The sequence below is a fragment of the Mesoplodon bidens genome (genome assembly GCF_964165515.1).
Source record: "Mesoplodon bidens genome assembly, chromosome: 3".
NCBI classification, from domain to species: domain Eukaryota; kingdom Metazoa; phylum Chordata; class Mammalia; order Artiodactyla; family Ziphiidae; genus Mesoplodon; species Mesoplodon bidens.
The window spans coordinates 163,590,864-163,605,952 of NC_138178.1; the positions used below are offsets into that span (position 1 = coordinate 163,590,864).

Below are 15,089 nucleotides of genomic sequence, written 5' to 3' on the forward strand. Positions count from 1 at the left end.
TATCTTGATTACTCCATTACTAAATGCTTGGCCCACTTGTCTCTTAGGTTTAGGCTACGTAATCACGCGTCTGTACATTTGTTATTTTGTTATTATTTTAATTTATTAACTCCTGTCAACAGAATCTTAAAAGATAGGAACAGTGAGAGCTGAAATTCTTTTGGGTAGCACCTACTACAGTACTGTACATAGAGAATGCCATTTGTGGCATGAATGAGTTAAAGAAAAAAAAATTTATAGTACTCTGTTACAGCTTAATATAGTCTTTCCAAATACAAAATCCTCTTAAACTATCTTTTATTTGGGTCCCGTCTATATACTCTGAAGAAAGCATTTATCTATATTTTAAAAGTGCTTTTATGTATCACTTTAGGGAACAGGAAGTTAAAAAAATAGTCTCTGAAACTGTTGACTATTTCCTCCTTTAAAGCAATTGCTAATATTTTTTATTATTATAGAAATAATAATGCTCACTGTAGAAAATTTAGAAAATGAAAACTATAACAGAGAAAATAAAAAGAATCTATAACTTCTTTGTGATACATGTGTGTGTGTATCTCCTTTCACTCAAATATATAAAATGAGTATTTTATCATGTTTTCAATGACTACAGAATAGCTTATCTTACAGTGGAATTCACTCTACCTATAAATGGAAATTTTTGATAATCACTACTTCGAATATCATATTACAGTTACATTAAAAAGTATGTGCACAAGGCATAAACCTACAAATGAATCATGAAATTATTTGTCTTTTTACCACGATTATACTATTTATTCAATGGTAACAAAGACGGCAACAATTTAAAAAGTTAGGTTTGCTTGATTTCAAAACCGTTATAAGTAAAAAAAAAAAAAGTTAAGTCCAAGGTAATTTCAGTATTTTGCCAATGTGATATCAAGCTTTTTCCCTACCTTGCTATCGAAAGTTTCTCTCCTTTTTTCCAGTCCCACAGCACAATAGTGTGGCTATCATCTATTCCAACTGAAGCCAAACGTTTCCCATCCGCTATGAAAATTAATCACAGAGATAGATTGATCATTAACGTTCAGAAGATAAAAAACACTCAGTACATATTCTGATACCACAGCACTATATTTAAAATTTTATAAAATACTGTTAAATGTTAGGCATGCATACAGCTATGAAACAAAACGCAGAATTTAGAAGGAGGGGGAAGAACAGTTTCTCAATGCATCTAAACCTATCTGCTGACTTCTTCCTCTGACTTCACTTACCTCATCTTCTACCAGCTTAAGATAGGGGAAAGGAGGAAGATAAGAAAAGTAAAAAAAAGATATTTAAAAGATGAGAAGGAAAGGGAAAACTAAGAAAGAAGGAAGGAAGAAGTGATATACGCCAATGGATTTCACCATAGGAACTCTACTGTGATATAAGAAGTCATAGGGATTACAAAAAGTGAATCAAATGCAAAAGACACAGGTTACAAATACATATTGCTCTTTAATATGACTGTTTGTAGTGAAGGTCAATTATTTTAGTTGTTACTACCATCAAGCAACAAGTAATGACTATTAGACAAGAGATTGCGCTAAGTCAGTCATGCTGGCAGGTGTGCGTATGTTTATAGGTTGTAAAGGCAATCTATAATAAAACATTTGCCACTCTGCCATACTTTTTGCAAACCTCAACTAGTATGTTATGGCTACCAGTGGTATTTTTCTTGTTGACTCCTTTACCATTCTGTTTCTTCACCTTTGGCAGATATTAATATGTGTATATACATTTCCCCCCACAAACGATAGCAATTCACTATCACTTGAGTCAGAGCAGCAGAAAGCACAAATTTACTGTTTCTTAATATAAAATTCTCTATTAATGGTATTTCCCCACTCTTCCCAATCCATACCCCAGCTTTCACTGTAGATCTATCTGTAGTTGTTAAAATTTTATATATGTAGCAAAGAGTTAACATGATCTGAAATTATTTTGATAAGACAGATTGGAATTGTCAATTCATAGAAATGTTATAAAACAAACATTTCAGTTCTCACCTCTTTCTTAGCTTTCACCCTAAACATTTTCAAAGTTTACTCTGTGGCTGCAAAACATTAAATGAGATCAGGGTTTGCCCAACGTGGGAAATACATACCACTAGTGGTAACTGAGATGGTTTCAGAGGTTATGTAGACAAACATTTTTTATTTTAATAGAAACATCTTTATAATAATGGGTACTAAAATTACACTCATTAAATTATTATTATACAACAGCTAGCAAACCCACACTTTCAGAGCCTTGATTGGTTAGGACAACAGTATGCACATTTGATAAAAAATTGTGAAGGTCACTATTAAATGACAAGTTTAGGCAACACTAATTTAGACTAAAATGCCAAGTATTGCCTCTGCATTTTGATCATTCTTACTGAGACAGAAAACTGCCTTACCTGAGAAATCAACAGCACAGACACCATATTGGTGGTAGCCCTTTAATATCGACAATGGTTTAATGGTCTCTGTGTCCCATATGTGAACTGAGGGATCCCTACCTACCTAAAATAGAAAGAATTATAAAAGTCATTTTATGCAATTAAATTGTTTATTTTCATATCTATAAAAGGAAATAAAACAGGAGATTTAACAGCCTTTGTCATATTTGCTATAAATATTTATCAAATAAAAAGTATAAAGCAGACTGTATATGTGATCAACATTTTTCCCTTACATTTGTTGAAAAGCTAATGAGACTAGGCTCAGTGTTTCTAGGAATGTTCTACAACTACGTAGCTCCCAAACCTTATCCTATACTTCATCAATAAAGATAATGCTTACCAAGCATCTATTATTGGCAGCATTACTATGTTAGGTACAATGAGCACTAAGACAATTATGCAAATTTTGCAAACTCATTGGGAAAACGAGATATTTTCCGTTAAAATAAGAACATCTGGTAATACATGCTTAATGGGGATGAAAAGGTTGTAGAGCAAATCTTCATGGAAGAGATGCTACTTGCTGCGGGCCTTCAAAAAGTGTTGGTCTTAGATAAAAAGAGAAGCAAGTAAGTATATTCTAGGCTAGGATAATGATGTAAACAAGATACAGATGGGTTAAAGCACCAAGCAGGTTAACACAACTTAATTCTTAATTATTCCTTTAGACTCAAGTAATCACTTTCTTTATACAGATTAAGAGATATAATAACTTTGCCTATGAAGGCAACTCCTGAAATAACTAATATAGCTGCCAATTACTGTTAATTTTGAGATCGGTTTTATATAAAGACGTAACAAAAAACAATACTGCAATCAGTCAATATTTCACTAAGTTATTAACTGCTTTCCTCTGTCCTGTCATTTCTCTACAGATCTACTGTTTTCTGTATAAGCTGGAGTTCTAAACCATTTTGAGTTACTTTTGGTTTAGGTTTCTCCCAGGTGATATGAATTGCACCTGTTAATAAACTTTTTGTTTTTCTCTTGTTAATCTGTTTTTTTTCTTGGGCTGTGCCTCATGGATTGTGGGATCTTAGTTCCCCGACCAGGGATCAAACCCGGGTCCCCTGCAGTGGAAGCGCAGTGTCCCAACCACTGGACCACCAGCGAATTCCCCTAATCTGTCTTTCTGTTAGAGTTCTGGCTAAAAGCCTAGCAGAGGAAGAGGTCATTGGGTATCCAGGGATGTCCTGTGGGCATACTGACTTTTAGTTTAATTTGGCCCAAACTCCCTAAAATTCCAGAATTATGGTAGTAAATGACCAGTTTTTAGTCTTCATTCCAGTAGTAGCAGAATAATGTCCAAACTCCTTGCCACAGCACAACGGGTACATAATCGTGTTTTAAGAGGAACCATTTATATAAACTAAAGGTGAAAGTAAATGGTGCCCCTGAGACCCCTGCCAGCCCATTTAATTAGTTCTTCTGCTATTGTCCATCATGCGCTCTAAGATTTGAATACTTTGCGCTGCTCACAGTTATTTAAAGAAGTTGTATTTTTATTTTTTAATGTTTTTCCCACTGTTACACGTGATATGACACACTTAAAATACATTCCCCAACCTCCCCTCTGTCAGGTAAACTACTCAGCTCAAATGTCATCATCTCTATGAGGGTTTCCCTGATTCCATTAGGCATGATATATCAGTCATTTATAATATTTCAAGAGCCCTTTATACATATCTCTAGCCTAGTGGTTCTCAGCAGGGGGTGACTTGCCTCTCAAACGCTGTCTGGAGACATTTTTGGTTGTCACAGCTGGGGTGGGTGGTGTTAACTGGCCTCTAGTCCATAGAGGCCAGAGATGCTGCTAAACATCCAACAATGCACAGGATGGCATTATACACAAAAATGCAATTATCTTTACAATAAAGAATTATCTGGCCCAAAATGTCAACAGTGCCAAGGTAAGAAGCCCTGATCTACACTTATGACACTGTATCACAATTTTCTTGTGTGTTTGTCTTCCCCCACAGAGTATGAATGTTTTACCATGGCAAGGTGTTTTATTTATATTCCCAGAGTCTTTCCTGGTACACAGCACAGGCTCTATGAATGTTTTTGAATGAATAGAAGAAAGGAGGGAGAAAAGGAGGGAAGGAAAGGAAGGAGAAAAGGAAAGAGTCAGGGGAGGTATAAACAGAGGGAGGGAAGATGGGAGAAAGAAAAAGGGAAGAGCTTTCTCTCCTTTCAGGGAAGCTACATAGGATGATGCAAGTTTCCTACCCCCACCCTCAATATATCCCAGAAGGTATACTTACCCAGTAATTAAAGCCAAACAGACTAAGGGCTTTAGGCTTTACCACTTATTAGCTGACAGATCTTTGAGAAAATTATCTAATTTCTTTAAACCTAAACTTCCTCATTTATAAACTGGGGGAAATGGTTTTACTCTCATAGAGGTGAGGTGCGAATAAAATAAATATACATTAAGAAATTAGTAAAGTGCTTACACACAGTGAGAATTTATAAATATCACCCTTTCCCTTCCTTCTCAAGAATATCCATATAGAGAGGTATCAGTTATGTCTTTTCTCTGTGTTTTCTACTTTGGTAAACCCGAATATGTTACTAACATGATTGTAAAATAAAAACATAGTCATCCTGTTTGTCACAGAACATTTCTTAGATAACTTATATTATTTAAAATAATTAAAAAACCAGATTTCTAATCTTTATGGTTTTTGTAATTTTTACTCATAAATTTAAAAAATTAATATTATCCTGACAGAAAGGTGTCAAGCCAGAGCTCATAGTTCCAAATTCAAATTACAATAAGTAAAACAATAAAACTCTAAGGAAAACTATAAGAAAAAAGTTTTATTTGTAATATGAAAATAAAATCCCATTCTAAAGAATTCTTCATTTCCTAGAATACAAAAGATAAGGAAAAAAATGGACTAACTTAACTTTAAACCCAAACGAAGGTCTAACCTATCCAGGCTGTTGTCGCATAGTCTTTCAAAGGACCTACCTGGCCTGTTGCCACATAGTCTTTCACAGGATGAATAGCCAGGCAGAGAATATCATCATCGTGACCCAGGTAAAAGCGCTGTGTGTTCTGTTGTCGATTATAAATGACACCCACTGCTGCCACATGGTACACAATTTCACCAATTTGAGTATAGAACAGATTACTTCGACAGTCATAACCTCTGTAACTAAATATAGAAAAATCATATAACATTAACTTTGGCCTTTTACTGATAAATATGGACTATACAGAGGACATTCAATTTCCAGCTTTACAAGATACTGAACAATTTTAAAAAATACAAATATCTCAGCTCCCATAAACTTTTGTGAACTGCTCGGATTACAAATAGCTAAATCCAAGCTACAACACTCAATGAAAAAAGGTGCAGAGAAGTGTATATTGTACACTACTATTTGCATAATACTAAATTTGTATACTATAAAGCAAAAAGTTGCTTTTTTACAAGTGAAAGGGTATAGAAAAGAATATATATTTGTATTTGTTTGTACTATATTATACATAAATATTTCTGAAACTAGGTAACAGTGATTCCCTTTGGGTGGGGGGGAAATGATGGCTGGGAGGGCAGAGGTGGGAAGAAGATTTTCAGAGTGTATCCTTTTATACACACTGTTCAACCATGAGAATAAAATATATCAATATATATTACAAAAATAAGTTTTAACAACAATTTAAAAATATTATACACATCCAGAAAACAAGTAGTCAAATCCTCTCAAAACTGATCAATATAGATAAAATAGATAACTAATAAGGACCTACTGAATAGCAGCACAGGGAACACTACTTAATACTCTGTAATGGCCTATATGGGAAAAGAATCTAAAAATGAGTGGATATATGTATATGTACAACTGATTCACTTTGCTATACACCTGAAACTAACACAACATTGTAAATCAACTATACTCCAATTAAAAACACACACACACACACACAAAATGCTTCCAAACAAACAAAAAGAAATACTGTCTATTTTAACACTGGAGGAAAAATGTTTTTACTAAATAAATCTGTTTTTTTTCAAATTCTTGAAAACATTATAAGCCAGGTAAGACAATGATTACTAGGTGAGGGGAAGGAAAGAGTTGGACTGGAGACTCTGTTGTCCCAGCATAAAATGTGAGACCTGTATTGCCAGATATTCTAAGAGGATCCAGAAACTGTATTTTATTGAAATTATAATATATAGGCCAAAATGCTTAGGCCAAAACAAGCCACAATATCATTACAAATTAGACATATTTAGGGGAGATGATAATCTCTTACATTTCACTTAGTTTTTTTGTTTAAAGAGATCCATTTCTATAAATATAACACTAAATTTTCATAAGACAAATTAATTTTGTATTTAATAAATACTTATATAGTGCCAGAAAACATTCTAAGTCACCACAAGTATTGACTTATTTACTCCTCGCCAGAACCCTATGAAGTACTGTCATCTCCATTTTACAGATGGTAAAACAGAAACACAGAGAGGTTACGTGTGTTGCTCAGAGTCACACAGCTAGTAAATGTGAACCAAAATTCAAACACATAAATGAAAAGTAGTCGTTTTGTACCCGTGAACAAAATGTAATCGAATACTATTTCCTGGAGCCCGCTCTCTTCTTTTAGAAGTACCACTTTTTTGTTTCTCTTTGTATTGTTCTTTAAGCTGAGGTAGATCTTCCGTGTAAACCTTTAAATAATGTACATAAGTAGAAATATTCTTAGAACACAAATTTATAAAGGTGTTATAGATTGCTAATGTAACTTCAGACATTGTGGTTACTATGATCGCTAAAGTTCTAACAACTGTCTTCAATAGGAAGATTCTTTATGAAATTTACTTCCTTGGAAAGACAAACATATTTACATTTTCTAAGTATCACACTGACAAATACATATTTAGTTTCCATGAAATTTTTATACTTCGTAAGAGAGTATTTTAAAGGAAATAAATGGAAGTGTACTGCAACAAAAAGCACATATAATATATAATAAAATACAATACAGGCACAGTTAGTATATCAAGCACTTAATATAAATAACATTTTACACAAGTATACTTTAACTCTTAAAGGGGGAAACAGCCATACATTTCTTGGAAAATTAAAAACTGCAAAAGATAACAGATGAGTAAACAACAGGGAGCAAGATAAAGAAGAAACTAGAATTTTTCAGGAAAAAATCATGTGGTAATAAAAATTACCTGCCGACGGTAGGTGAGCTGTGTCTCTTGTTCAATTTCAGAGTCCAGTTCTGGAACATCAGACAGATCTGAATCTGATTCATCACTATTAGAGTCAGCCAGATTTTCTGTAATTTAAAAAAATGAAACATTACCTGTTTAAAAAAGATTCATTTTCAAAACAGCACAATAAAATTAATGATTAAGAGCTGACTGTGCCAACTGACATGGAGACAAGCCATAAAACAAGCAAATAAAATTACCTATTCAAGTGACACAGATGTCAGTAAACTGTACTACAGATTATCTTCCTCTCCACTCACTGCAAACTCAATAGTTCCTTTAAATCCCTTCACTGGCTCCCCAATGACCGCTACATCAAATTTAAATGTCTGTGCAAATATAAGTGAATATAACCTATAATTAACATGAAAAATAGCTAGAAAATACTATATGCAACAGATGAACTGACATTAGATAATTTTTCTTTGTCAAAAAAACCATACTGAAACCTAGATACCCATCTCCCAGAGAATACATTAAATGTTTGTTTTACTAATGCATGTTTTTTACTCATCATTTGATAGATGAAAGTGTAACCAAAAGTACTTTGTAGTCCATGCTCCATGACATCTGAGTTTAAACATATAGACCTAATATTTTATTTAAAATCTCCACTAATAATAATAATCTATATTGTTAACATACGAGGCTTGTGTATGTTTCAATAGTAAAATTGTTATTTGGGGGTTATTGAAGAGTTATTTGACAGAGAAATTGTTTAGGCAGTGTGTACTACTCACCTTGGGGTGCTATGTGAAGAGCATCTTTTAGTTTTCTTTCAGGAATAAATTTCCACTGAAAGACAGAGTGATCTGCTCCACCAATAGAAATAACCCACTGATAATCATGTGACCATCTGACATTAGTTACATGAGCTGAATGGCCAATGTATTTTTTAAACTTGGCCCCTATAACAAAAATATACCTTTAAATTGATAAACAAATGCCAATACATACACAAAAAAAACACTATAAACAACAATTTCTATACCTGAACCAATGCAACCTACTTCTAGTACCTTAATTATGATCAAAGGGGAAAAATGTTAATTCAAAAATTCACTGAGTGAACAAATGAATGAGTGTACATCAAGGGACGTAAATCTTTGCTCTACTGATTCACAATATAATTTGGTAAGAACCACAAGAGCTGTGAAGCATTCTTACTGCTTTGAGAAAAGCCTGCAGCTACAAGGGGATCAATTGTTTTTATATTCAGATATTTGAATGTTTTGGCCTGACACCTTTGATCTTAAGTGATATTGACCAATCTCCTCCCCCACTATTCTCAGCCTTAGCTGCAAAGATCCTTTTAAAGCTTAAGCCATCAACAAAATATTAGCAACATATAAAAAGGAATACACACCATAACCAAATGGGATTTATGCCAGGAATGCAAGGTTGGTTCAATATACAAAAACCAATCAATGTAATATACCATACTAACCAAAATAAAATACATCCAGTTGTCCCAACAACTATCTTTTATAGTCATTTTTTTAAACCTATATATTTGGTATAATGTCCTTCAATGTGGGTTTGTCTGATGTTTCTTCATGATTAGATTCAGATGTGTTTTTTGCACAGGCAATGTTGTGTCCTTTTGGATACATCATTTTAAGGGGCACCACAGTTCTATCACTAGTGATGTTAAGTAGCAGCATTTGGTTAAGGTGTTATATACCAGACTTCTCCAACTGTAAAGGATTTGTTTAACTTTCTGGCTAATTTTTAAAAAATCTGTGCAATGACAGGAGCCATTTTTGTGGTTCTAAGTTCAGAATACATTTTCTATATCCTGCTTAGATAAACTTGATATTTGGCAACACGTATATGTTCCTGTTTGAGTACACTAAACACAATAATGTTTGGCTTCATTTTGATAATGTTTTAGAAGTTTTATTTGAAGTTACAGAAGGCTTGTATTTCAGGATGGCAACGATCCATCAATTACAAACTGGAGAAAAACCTTCACCTTGGCCATGAATTTAGGGATAGCCATCTAATCAAAGCATAAAAGATGTGACCCAAACTATATAAATTACAATTTACTGCTACCTGACAGTAATGTTATTTTTTTAAGAATCAATTTTTTATATAGCTTAACAGAAGTCAGTAACTCTCTAGATGGGTAACTTGTCACAATTCACTCCACAAGTCCAATAAGGTAAGATTTAATCCCATCCCTCTTATAAGAGAATGCATTATTTGCCTGTCAAGAGGACTCTGGCTATTACTTCCTTTGATGGGGCCCTGTACATACTCTTAGGCAACAGAGAGACTTACAAGGTAAAACCAGAAATTTCAGCAAATAAAATTCCAAGTTTTTAAGGTGTACTAATTTTGTTATGTTTAGAGCAAATGAAGAAGAGTTATCTGAGCACCTATTCTAATTGACTATATTGGGTAATAGTTCCAAGAGAGGTGTAGATAATCCTGTAAGCCCTTCCAAATGATTTTCTCTGTGACTTTTCAAAGATCAATTCCTCTGGAAGAACCAAGGCAATTCAACAAGAAAGCTATGGAATAAGTCTAAGGGAAGCCAGTTATTTCTAATCAAAGTGACTTTATTAATAATTATTCAATAACCAGCACTGTTTATCTAACTATGATAAACAGTTTATCTTAAAAGTAAACCTAGATATCACATCTTTTAAGAAGTGACCATGACTCACCAAGACCAACCATATCCTCTTATCATGCTTCCAGAATTCCCTGTTATTACCCCATGTGAATATAACACTCAAATGTAACAGTCTATTTACTTATTAATGCCTCTAATAAACTATAAGCTCCTTGAGGACAGGATTGTATCTTGTTTATCATACATCCCTAATGCCTGATACATAGCAAACATTCATTAGGTATTTGAAGAAAGGTAAAGAAAGGAAAAAAAAAAGAAAGATCATATTTTCCCTTACTCTGCCTATACACTTGAGTTGAAATACTAGATTGTAGAGGAGGGAAGAAGAGTAGTGAAGGAGACTGAGAGGGCATGAACTCCAATGCGTACGATTCATTAAAGGGGACAAAAAGTCTGATGTAAAGAATATTAGAGTTGAAATCAAAAGACTAGAGTTTGAGTGTCATTTTGACTACTTAACAGCACAGGAGCTTGAGCACATCAGTTAATCTCTCTTAGACTCCATTTCCATTTTAGTATAAATTGGATTATAAGCTCTCAAAGTCATTATTAAAAACTGACATATGATAGGAAATGATAAAAGAACAGTTAAGGCCTAAACAGTATGTAATCAATTAGGACTAATATCTCAGAGAAAAGATTTATCAAAGCAAGCTAAAATGGTCATAGAAGCTTTCCTAATTTAAATGAGAACAGAATGATAATTCTTGGTGAGGATAAAGCAATAGACTGAAATATTTATGTTTCAATGATCCCATGTCTTTTCTAATTTATTTTAGGGTATATTTTAATACAAAGTTAATATGAGCTAAATCTCTTCAATAAATTGTAGCAATATGACAAAAGATTTTTTTCCCATTTAACAATGTTTTGATGACCTTAAAACTTCTAGATATAAAATATATGAGAATATCTTTTTTGACCCTAGTAAAAAGTAGAATTCCTTAATACATGAAACAGCATTGTTCAGAAAAAAAAAAGAGAAACTGATTTGACTACACTGAAATAAAAACTAGTCAACAAAAGACATCATTAATAACTCACAAACTCAAAAAAAGGCATCTGTAATCCATAAAAATTACAAATCATTTGTATCTAGAGTATATAAAATTATTTCCATAAAACAATAAAAGAAATAACTCTAAAAAATAGGTGAAAGATATGAACTTGTGTTTGATAGAAGAGGAAATGCCGAATCAAAGAATATTGGAAAAGATGGTCAATCTTATTAGTCATTAGACAAATGTAAATTAAGACAATGTGACACCATTTACACCAACTAGATTTACAAAAATAAAAAGTGTGGCAATGCCAAGTGCTTAAGAGGATGTAGATCAACAGGGTTTGTAAAATGGTATAACCATTGTGGAAAACAATTTGGCATTTTCTTATAAATTCTCTATGACCCAGCAATTTCACTCCTAAGTATACATCTTTGGAAACTTGTATATCATAGCAAAAGACTGAAAAGAACCCAAATGTCCACTGACAGGAGAATAAACACATGAACTGTACCACATTTTCACAAGTATTTTACAGCAATGAAAAACAAATACTCTAGAGCTACATCCAACAGTATCTTAGAAATCTCAGAATCTTAGAAAAGCGGTGTTGAATAATTCCCTATCACAAATCTGTTTTATTGTTTGATATTTGTTTTTCCAATGAATTTCCTTCTGGAATCTAAAAAATATTTTTACCAAATAGAAATGTTCATTTGTCAATAAGTACTGAAAGAGTCTTGGCAATTATTAACAGTGATGAAGGCGTCGGATTAAAGCAACCATGCCCTCACCTCTCCATCCTCCCCCACCCCGCCTTCTCACCCACCACCACAGCCTCTGTGCTGCTGCCTGGGAACAGTCTGATTATTTGAGAGAGATTATGGTCAAGAGCAGGAGAATCTAGAGAGAAAGAGGATAACAATGAACAAAAAAAAAAAAAAGAAAAAAGAAGAGTAATGCTCCTTTGGCCTGGGATTTGAGGGGGCTAAATGTGGAAGAGGAACATTCTGGGCTAACCTCCCACATTTTGTGCTGCAATTACAATGATTCTATAATGTAAGCTACTTCTATTATTTAACTTCTTTCCACATTTTGTAAAAGCTTCACTTCTTAGAATGTAATGGATATTACTTAAGTGGATATCTAAAATACATTAATACATCAGACACAATCTTTTCTCAAACTTAAGTTGGATCAATAGTACAACTTGTTGTAATGAAATAATGTACAACTTCATAACTAATCTAAAAGAAAGAGTGTTTTTCTAGTAATACTACTAGCTTTATGCAAGTATGTAAATTCAATAAATACAGAATCTTAAAATACTCCTACTAATCTTTGTCTTCTTCTCTCCCAATTACCTACGCATAGTCTCAAGCTGACTCACAAGTGCCTAGAAATAAAAACCCTTACCATAAAATAAATGTCTAGCAAAAATCTAAAAAAAAACAGAAAATAAGAAAAACAATTTATATTCTTGAAGCAGTAACTGAACAAGACTAACTTTTCTTAAAGACTTTGGTAAAATATTCCTACAGCAATTCAGAAGACTACTACATATTTTATGAATGAAACAAAATTATTGAGCAACAAAAATATTGTCTTCCCTGTTGCAGAAGATAAAGCTTGTGAGTAAATCCCATTCATTTGACTAAGAAAACTCAGAAAATTACTCTTTTTCTGCAGAGGTCAGTATATGAAACAGTGAGTAGAAGCAATGTCTAAGATTAATATTACCATGATTAATCTTACTAAATCTCACACCTTCTAACTAGGCAAGTATCATTTTGAGTCACAATAAAATTTGTTGTGCCTGGTGACTCTCATGTCCTGGCTATGTGGTGGGATACAGAAATACGGTACTTCAATTGCTAGAGATTTAGTTAGCCTTTATTAACACCCTTAGCATTACTTATGGAGGTACTTTCACATGCACCTAGGAAGCTGACATGTTGCAGGCAGGAACTGACAACATGGCATAGCTGGCAGGATCTGGAACTCACCACTTTACTGTAGAGGTATAGCAATTACCAGTCTAGACTTCTGGGAAACTTGGGCCCTTAAGTTTAACATCAAGGGGACTACCTAAACTATTTGAATAAAACTATTTCTGCTGTTTCCAAAATTACCTTTTTACTAAATTGCATTTTAACATTTATCCAACAGCTTTTATTAACAACTGGGTGAAAATCATGACTGCATCTGCTACAGATGTTGATACTCTATGAATACACTCAGTGCACCTAATTTAAGGCCCTATATTATGAGAGACTTCTTTGAAAATTAAATCTCAGAAGAAACTTGGCTTTCTCTGAGTAGTAAGTATGCTTTTTTTTTTAAATAGCTAAAGTGAAAATTATTTTGTGCCCTGCTTTATTTTATTTTTGGTTTCCAGGAAGCTCAGAGTCAATTTTGATGTTTGACTACTGAAGAAGAAAACGTCAAACATTTTATCTGATTTTAATATAGTATTTCTATTTATACTTCCCCTGGTATGAATTATTTACTCATATAATTATTTTAGTACTTATGGACTTGTTATAAGCTGACTCAAATACTTTCTGGAACAAGGCATGGAACAAATAAATGATTAATAGAGCATTTCATTTAATTATTCTCAGGTCTATTAACAAAATGATTAAAATCATCACTTTAAAAGAGATCCAGGAAAAAGAGGTGATACATATTATATATAGAAAATAACCAGTGATAAGACCCCTTATTTTTCTCCCACCCTGAGTTATGAAAAATAAATGTCAAAACAATACATGTTAAGGATTTTAAGCAAAAACACACTCTCAGATAAAAACCAACAAACAAACCAATAGATTCCAAACTGTGACCTGTACTTGCACAGCTGACTACTTAATCAGAATTCTTGAGAAAATGACATAAGAAAAATGCCTCCTAAAAGATATATGTTCAACAAGTTAAATGATTAAAGATAATAAGCCATAAGAAAAGTATAACTATCATTGTATATCCCAACTATATGAAGCAATTCTGGAAGTGGGGAGAAAAATGATCCTTTAAAAAGAAAGATGTAAAGTATTAGTCCATTCATAATATACGAATTCAAAAATAATTTTCTAATAAAAACTTCATATCCAAATGTAACATGACAATAATTTCTGAATTATCAAAATACTGTAACTAATTCTGTTCATTTTCATGAAATCCTTCACCAAACCAACAGCACACATATTTTAAAAAGTACCTCTTATTTAAGACTAATTTTCTGTAAGAACTTAAGTCTTTTTTTTTTTTTTTTTTTTTTTGCGGTACGCGGGCCTCTCACTGTTGTGGCCTCTCCCGTTGCGGAGCACAGGCTCTGGACGCGCAGGCTCAGGGGTCATGGCTCACGGGCCCAGCCGCTCCACAGCATAGTGGGATCTTCCCAGACCAGGGCACGAACCCGTGTCCCCTGCATCGGCAGGCCGACTCTCAACCACTGCACCACCAGGGAAGCCCAGAACTTAAGTCTTTTATAAGACAGAGGTTAATTAATAATATTTTGAAAGAAAAGATACCTTTTCTTAAACAAGGATATCGAAATAATTTTACAATTCCATAGTCATCAGCTGTAACTAAAACTTGGCCAATATAGTTTCCATCTACTGAGTTTATATCATTGATATCTGAATACTTGGGCCAAATTCCATTTACTTCAAGGCCTGAAACACATGTCCATGAAGCCCAATGAACACCTTTTATTTCTTCTTTATTTGTCACTTCTTTTCCTC

At 33.4% G+C, this 15,089-nt stretch overlaps 1 protein-coding gene across 2 annotated transcripts in view; it reads right to left on the minus strand.

Moving 5' to 3' along the window:
• The window catches only part of EML5 (EMAP like 5), a gene marked incomplete at its 3' end in the record, with an annotated part of 166,907 nt that overhangs the window by 69,162 nt on the left and 82,656 nt on the right, over positions 1-15,089 (minus strand). For both annotated transcript variants that reach the window (XM_081228976.1, XM_081228975.1), the window contains exons 10-16: positions 14,877-15,089; positions 8,439-8,606; positions 7,657-7,763; positions 7,025-7,143; positions 5,436-5,622; positions 2,414-2,519; positions 918-1,011 (exon numbers count right to left, since the gene is read on the minus strand). In XM_081228976.1, the coding sequence (XP_081085102.1) occupies positions 918-1,011; positions 2,414-2,519; positions 5,436-5,622; positions 7,025-7,143; positions 7,657-7,763; positions 8,439-8,606; positions 14,877-15,089 (994 nt within the window). The remainder of the gene's footprint in view (positions 1-917; positions 1,012-2,413; positions 2,520-5,435; positions 5,623-7,024; positions 7,144-7,656; positions 7,764-8,438; positions 8,607-14,876) is intronic.